Here is an 8,011-nt window from a genome sequence, read left to right as displayed (position 1 = left end):
CGTCGGAATGCACCGAGGAACACTCTACGTCGGAAGTGTCCGAGGAACGTTCTCCGTCGGTACGTAGTTTTTCCGATGAACTCTGGTCTCGTGTATCCGCATCGTAATATCGTCGGAAGTTCGTCAGAATGACGTTTCTCGGTATTCGTCAGAAAGTCGTCGGAAGTTCTGACGAAATTCCGACGAATTTTTTTTTTCCGACGAAACGATACCGACGGACGGGTTCGTCAGAAATTCGTCGGAATCGGTCTATTCCGACGAATTTCCGACGATTTCGGCCATCAGAATCCCGTTGTTTTCTTGTAGTGCGTGTCCCTTCATTCTCTCCTTAGTGCACCTGGTGTTTATGTGTCCATGGGTGGTGGTTTATGTTTTTTTGGACCTTTTGTTTAGGCCACGTCTGTGTTAGTTTATTTATCTTTCTTAGTTGTTCGGACCTGTTCTTGCCTTTGTAACTCTTCTTTGTTTAATATTAATACTATCAGATGAAAAAAAAAAATCTCTAACTTGGTTTATTTTTTTAAAAAAAACTAAAAATCTTTAGCATATGAATATATGATGTGTTACCTGTGTATGATAAACTCATAAAAGTCGTCATCGAATCAAGTGGGCCCTTTATATTATATCATAACCTAAGATCACAAGTTCGCAGTCCGATGCAACGAGTTTTTTTTTGTCAATGTACAATGATTTTTCTAAACCGAGTCTTTTCGAATAAAACAAAATTTATGATTAGGAAAATTATATATCGACTCTTATAAAAATAAAAAATTAAGATTACATACATATTCATTTCAAATATACTTTATAAAGTAAGTATATTTAACAACTTTTATATATTATTCTAATTTTCATGTTATTTTATGTATTATCTGCAAACTCAAAATCATAACTGAGATATTGTTCCATTACTCAAACATTTCCATTATTCAATCATGGTTTGAAAAATGAAATCGAAATATAATAATCAACAAAATAAATTTATCTATTGAAATATCTAACAATTTTAACTAAAAATCAACAATTTCATTTTGGCAATACAAAATTTTGAAAGACTAAAATCTTTTTTTGAAGTTTTACCATTTTCTTCAACTATTTTGAGAATTTTGGCAAACTTGTCGATCCTTAATCATGCGATCAAATCTTCTTAAATGAAAGTGTTAAAAATATTAAATTCTTGTGATGAATTAGAAGCTTTGGGTGGACATTGCCGGATACACTGTTAAGTTTTGATAGTGAATTCGAATGATGCTTAGAAAATTAAGAAAAATAAATTTTTTTGGTCTAGGATTTTTCTGGTTAAGAATGACATTTTAACGAGTCGAATAAGGGCCATGCTGCATCAAATTTGAACAATTTTGTTAATTCCACACTTTGATACTGTATAATAACACATGCATCTGTTGTACAATCTTGAATAGAGTTTGGGCTCCAAGCCTCCAACGCATCATCAACGGTGTTGACTGTTGCTGTGGTCGGCAATAAATCTCTCGTGATGATGGTGATAACTTCTTATGAACAAAGAAGTCAATTCTCATGAAGATTATATTATGAAAATTATGTAACACCTTTAGTCTTTTAAAAAAAAAACTTAATACAGCTAAATTTTCTGTAACACAAAAGAAAAAGATTCTAAAGTCAATGAAAATTTGAATAAGAAGATCGATGACTTAAATTTTGAGATTGAACAAATTTAAATTTGGAAGCATTTTGGTTTAGATTCAAAAGCATATAGACTTAGCTTAAAAGAAATAAAACCGATTCTTAAAATATTATACCTATCATGTCATATCATTTAAAGATTAATATTAATTTGAAATTGCATAATTGTATACTAACTCTCAAAAAAATATTATTACGATTACATATGTTTTATATTAAGTATATTTCCTAAACTAGATATATAAAAAATACTAAAAGATATTATAATTTTCTATATCATTTTATGTAAGGACATATCGAACATGAATCCATTGAAATGAATACTTTCTGGAATTTTTCTTCTCCTTCCCAAAATTTAATATATTTTCCACAATTTTTTGATAAACCCTATCGAATGATCCGGTCGGTCCCGGGAACAACACACTTAGTGTTACATAGTGGACTAGTCCAAAAGCGTACCACATTGTCTGAACCGAGTTTAGAATACTTTCTGACTAATGCAAAATGGTTGACCGATCAGCTGTTACGGCCTACTTTGTAAACCAATTGGACTTAAGCCTCAGTGATCCACGTTAAAAAAACAATAAAAAACAAGAGCGATTAATAAAATCATAATTATTCTTTGAGTAGTTCGTTATCATTTGATAAATGATGAATGATAAATCACTAATCGAAAATGAGAGATATAGATGATAAAACAAAATAAATAAAAGTACGTATAAAGCATCAAATGGTTGTTAGCACGAAATGTATTTGAGTGGAATAAATTATTTAAGTTCCACTAGAGGGGTTCCATAACGACAGTCTTCATTTATAATTTTAACCTGGTTTATGTATGCTTAAATTTTGCTCGCAGATTTGTGATCTCCAGGATGTATATATAGGTTCAGATTATAATTTTAGAAAATAAACTAGCGATGCATATATATTTATGAATAATAATTTACTTAAATCAAAATGACGATCGAAAACAATAAATAGATAGAAATATATTATGGAAAACTACACAGTTGACCCGTACGAAACATAGCTCCTAATTATAGTTTCCTCAACTATTTTGGATAAACATCGACACTACAAATCTACAAAAGGAGATGTTAGATTATATTGACAAAAAGGGTTATGCTTATATGGTTCGGTTCTTGAATTTTTTTTGGATCCAACATAAGTTTTAAAACTGATTTTAACCAAATGCGGAATTGTGTTGCTATATAGAAAAACGCTTAGTCAGTTATATACTGCTTGTTTCAAAACAGCATATTCTGAGAATACTAGAGATTTATATACCATGCGCTATCCAATTCAAAAGAATACATTAAGAACAATAAATTAAACTGCGACTATTATAGTTCCTATCTGAATATACGGATAACCTGTGAAACTAAGTTAAATAATTAAAGTCCAAAACAAAAAGTTAAGTAACTACAGTAAATAAATTGTACTGTAGTGTTAGTGAAACAAAACAGTCAATAATAATAATAAATAGACGAAAAAAAAACAGTCATAACTTTTTTTTTTACAATTAACAAAAAATCTTTAGTCAACATCAAACTCGTGTTTTGTTTATCGTCAATCGTTATAACGTCTTTTTGACAAATGACAAATATGGCGCCTAACTTATACCATAGACACGTGGCCACGTGTCGTCACGTTGTAGCTTTGTCTGTATGGAAAATGCTTTCCATGTTGATGATACCTAAGATACATTGAACAGTTTCATTGTCCTCTCAACTTCGCTTTTTTAAAAACAAAAATTAAGTTCTCTTATCCACCCATTCAGTTACATGTGTCCTACCTTTATTCTGAACACTACAACATTTGGCATATATACATTTCAATAGAACGCGTCAACAAAAAAAACGTGTAATGAAAACTATCTTTTACCAGTTCGCAGATTTCATGGTTTATGTTCAATATACTCGCTAAATATATAGTTTTGTGTTCTAAAACTTGGTCGTTTATGTAGACAGTTTAATTCTGGTCAAATCAATGAAAAAAACCAACAGCTTTGATGACCTAAACGTCCACTTACTCGGTCAAAACAGTAGATTAATATATTACAACTATATACTCTATTTAAAAAAATGGAAAATTATACTAAAACTATACACTTTACACCATATTTTAAAATAACATTAAATAAATATGTAAAGTAGTAATACAAAAGAAACCTCAATTAAACATTAGATTCTAAATCATTTCTCATAATATATTAGTTTTTGAACTAAAAACTAGCATCGTTTTAATTATTACTTTTTCATAGTAAAATACTTCTCAAACTAGTGAACACTAATAAATAAATAATATTACTGACAAAAGAACCTAACATACAAATAGTACGAGGAAGAGCCAAATATGCTCTCATGTAGGTTCAATGAACCAAAGGGATTTGCGTAAATTACGACGATATAACTGACACACGTGTCAGGATTCAAAAGTGTTTAGAGATAAGCACAAAAGTGGGTCCCCAGTTTCAGTACACACGTTAATTCGCAGCGGTGGATTCCATATATATAAATAAGTAGCTTATGACCCAAACCTTATCGTTCATATTTGAATAATAATACTATTAAAACACATACTTTGCTGCAATAGTTTCCTCGTAGAGAAGTTGAGGAAGAAAAAGATGGGTATCCAAGAAACCGACCCGTTAGCCCAATTGAGTTTACCACCGGGTTTCCGGTTTTACCCGACCGACGAAGAGCTTATGGTTCAATATCTCTGCAGAAAAGCAGCCGGTTATGATTTTTCTCTCCAGCTTATTGCTGAAATCGATCTTTACAAGTTCGATCCTTGGGTCTTACCAAGTAAGTAAACCAAACCGGTACAATTTTAAAGTTCTTGAAAAAAACAACATATTCATAATTTTTCTTGGTTTGGTTGTGATTTTAGATAAGGCCCTATTCGGAGAAAAAGAGTGGTATTTTTTTAGTCCGAGAGATAGAAAGTACCCAAACGGGTCAAGACCGAACCGGGTAGCCGGGTCAGGTTATTGGAAAGCTACGGGTACGGATAAAATCATCTCGACGGAAGGAAAGAGAGTTGGTATTAAGAAGGCTTTGGTGTTTTACATCGGTAAAGCACCTAAAGGCACTAAAACCAATTGGATCATGCATGAGTATCGTCTCCTTGAACCCTCTCGTGCAAACGGAAGCTCTAAGGTAACAAAACAACATGTGAATTATCAATTTTCATGTTGTGACAAATCACAATTTATAATTAAATTGTATTTTATAAATAATCTTTATGATTTATCCCTAATTAATATTTTTTTTTCTTTTGCAGTTAGATGATTGGGTTCTATGTAGAATATACAAGAAGCAATCAAGCGCACAAAAACAAGCCTACGAACATGTAGTTACGAGTACTAGAGAACTTAGCAACAATGGTACTTCATCAACGACGTCATCTTCTTCTCACTTTGAAGACGTTCTTGATTCACTACATCATGAGACCGACAACAGAAATTTCCAGTATGCTAATTCGTCAAACCGGTTCTCCTCGCTTAGACCGGACCTTACCGTAGGAGAGAAAACCGGGTTCAACGGTTTAGCGGACACAAATAGCTTCGATTGGGGTAGTTTTGTTGGCAATGTTGAGCATAACTCAGGTCCAGAACTCGGACTGAGTCATGTTGTTCCTAGTCTTGAGTTTAATTCTGGCTACCTGAAGATGGAGGAAGAGTTTAACAACCCGGACGACTTTGGTTTTGCTCAAAATAGTTATGGTATCGACTCGGTCGGGTTTGGGTATTCAGGGCAAGTTGGTGGGTTTGGTTATATATGATGGAATGCTGACGCAATAAAAATAGGACATTTGAGTTTTTATTATTGTTGTAATGAGGCAAATGTTATGTATTTGGATTCCAATTCTTTTGGGTTTAGAGGCAAGCTCATAGATCTCTAGCTAGATGTACATTTGTTTTCTATAACCTTTATATTTGTAGATCTTTTGTATTCGTATATATATTTAGTGAATTTTCATATTGTTCGGTGCTACTTAGAATGGTTGTTTGACGTTTTAAAATTCTTATACTAAATAAGATCCTTTTGATTATCCTACTTTTCCGGGTATTCTAAGAATCAATGGATCTCTAGTCCTATCCCTAGAAGCTTCCGCTACATCAGGTGGTATCAGAGCTGGTGTTTTGGTTTTTTAATCAAAACTCGATTCTGGAATCATGGAGAATTTGTTCGTAGAAAGTGAACAAATTGTTTACATTGAGATTATTGGTGATCCAGTTTATGATATCTACAACGAAGATAACGTAAGCTTCATCAACAATCAATTATCGAGAGATGCGTTCGTGGATCAAAGTCAAATCATGATGGTGATAGAAGACGTCCACGAGGTCAGCCACTTCAATCTTATTAAAGAAGAGATGTCCGTGAGAAGCATGGAGATAGTGGAGGTTTTGTCTCCTTATCATAAAGAACACATGAAGAAAAAAATTCAGTTCTTTGTGATGTGTTTTGTTCCGATAGATTTGAAGATTAAATTGATGGTGCAAAAGAATTATATTATTTTGTTTGATGGTTATTATCGATGGAAGGCCAAGGAAAAAGATAAACATGTGTGTTATGGACAGCGTTTTGGGTTTGAAGACCACGGTTAAGATTCGAGGACGAATCTTTTCAACCCGGAGAAAATGATGCAGAGAAGATATTTAGAATAAATATCTTATTTATTTAGTGTTTTATTTAGAGTTTATTTATTATTAAGATAATTATCTCTAAAGTTTTAGGGTTCTTATGTTTTCTTATATATAGTATTTGCGGCTATGGTTTTACGTAGTTTATGAGTTGGTTGATTTTTAATAAAAGTTGAGAGTTTTCTCTATTGTTCCTTGTTTTCGGTAGATCATATGTGATCTCAACGAATTTAAGAATACATTGATCTTAGGCATTCTTATACTAAATAAGATCCTTTTGATTATCCTACTTTTCCGGGTATTCTAAGAATCAATGGATCTCTAGTCCTATCCCTAGAAGCTTCCGCTACATCAGCCGGTGACTTCAGAACAGCTAAACAATAAACCAAGAGCTGAGAACACACATGAAAGTAAGAAGACTATATCTCACTGATGAACCTGAAGCCTGAAGATGTGAAAAGAGGTTTAAAAATGCCTCTCCATCCGACACCGGATTACCACTACACTCCATGCGCCACTACCACTAATACCAACAAATGCCACCGTCAGCAACTGAGAACGGCCCCAAGCGAGCCCCATGAGCTTCCAAGGCATAGACCGAGAACCCAGAAACACCGTCGCTCGAGCTACAAACCGGAAATAAGCAGACACATGACTGCATACAAGATTTGGAGCCCAAAACGTCCAATCGACTCCGCGCGCCACCGACCCTCCTAATGGCTAAAGGGGCCAAAAGAAAAACCCTAAAAACGATTTTGCCACTGGAACCCACACTTCTCACCGCCTCCGGACTCCATGACCGAGAAGAACAACGCCGGAACAAAAATTTCTGCGCACATGAAAGAGATAGACGAAACCGCCAACACACAACCGTAAGAAAACAGAGAGGGAGACGAGACTGCGACAAATCAAAGAGCGAATGAAGAATGAAGGAGAAGAGAGGCGCCTCTGGTGCCAGCATGTGCCGTGACGTGCGGCCGAACGCCGGAGCTGCAATTAAATCTGGCCGGACGCGAGAGACGCAGGGGAGAGAAAGATACGAATCGTTCGACTAGCGAAAATATAGGTTGCTTCAAGCTGTTACAACTTACTACTATTTTAGATTCCATCATAGTTTGCAATGTGGGATTTGTAACATACTTTGAGATAAAACTCTTCTAGCCCATGAACTGGAAGCGTATTTAAGATCGGAAAGTCCATACCAACAACGCCATCATCCCAACAAATTTGGTTCTGATATTATGTTAACTTTGAACACAAAACCTAAATAACAAATAAACTGATTACCAGAATGAGTCACCTCTGGTGGTAAAGAGGTTGCGGCGGTAACTTCCGCCACCTGGGTTCGATATGTGCTGGGAGAGACTATTTACATTGCTTGGGTTCCCGGCAAAGAGGTGAAACCACCTTCTTTTTTACCAAAAAAAAACAACAAATAAACTGATTCACATTTAACAAAAATAAAATAAAAATAAATTGATGCATGTTTTTGTTTATTTACTCAATCTCAGCACATTATCCTATGTGGGAATCCGAATAAAATGTTTCATGAATACTGAAGGATATGCATAGCCAAATTCTAACAAATTTATATATACAAACAATAGATAACAAAATCATAGATATGCATGGGTTATTTATTGCGTATAATGTCATACATATTTTCTTTATAAATAGAAAACTAGATTTTGATCCGCG

The 8,011-nt window shown here is 34.1% G+C and overlaps 1 protein-coding gene across 1 annotated transcript; it reads left to right on the top strand.

Annotated features, from left to right (window-relative positions):
- The first annotated feature begins 4,204 nt into the window (after positions 1-4,204).
- Positions 4,205-5,654, top strand: LOC106296711 (NAC domain-containing protein 19). The gene is made up of 3 exons (XM_013732929.1): positions 4,205-4,469; positions 4,555-4,823; positions 4,948-5,654. Exons 1-3 carry the CDS (start codon positions 4,289-4,291, stop codon positions 5,446-5,448), a joined length of 951 nt encoding a protein of 316 aa, XP_013588383.1. The 5' UTR covers positions 4,205-4,288; the 3' UTR covers positions 5,449-5,654.
- Positions 5,655-8,011: the final 2,357 nt, after the last annotated feature.

Source organism: Brassica oleracea, chromosome C6 (genome assembly GCF_000695525.1).
Source record: "Brassica oleracea var. oleracea cultivar TO1000 chromosome C6, BOL, whole genome shotgun sequence".
In the NCBI taxonomy this organism is placed as follows: Eukaryota; Viridiplantae; Streptophyta; class Magnoliopsida; order Brassicales; family Brassicaceae; genus Brassica; species Brassica oleracea.
This window is presented reverse-complemented; position numbering and strand designations above follow the sequence as displayed.

Bases quoted from the DNA above. Each gene is read 5' to 3' on its own strand.
- LOC106296711 (XM_013732929.1), top strand. From the start codon at position 4,289: ATGGGTATCCAAGAAACCGACCCGTTAGCCCAATTGAGTTTACCACCG. The intron at 4,470-4,554 runs GTAAGTAAACCA...TTGTGATTTTAG, and splicing joins CGATCCTTGGGTCTTACCAA to ATAAGGCCCTATTCGGAGAA. The intron at 4,824-4,947 runs GTAACAAAACAA...TTTCTTTTGCAG, and splicing joins GTGCAAACGGAAGCTCTAAG to TTAGATGATTGGGTTCTATG.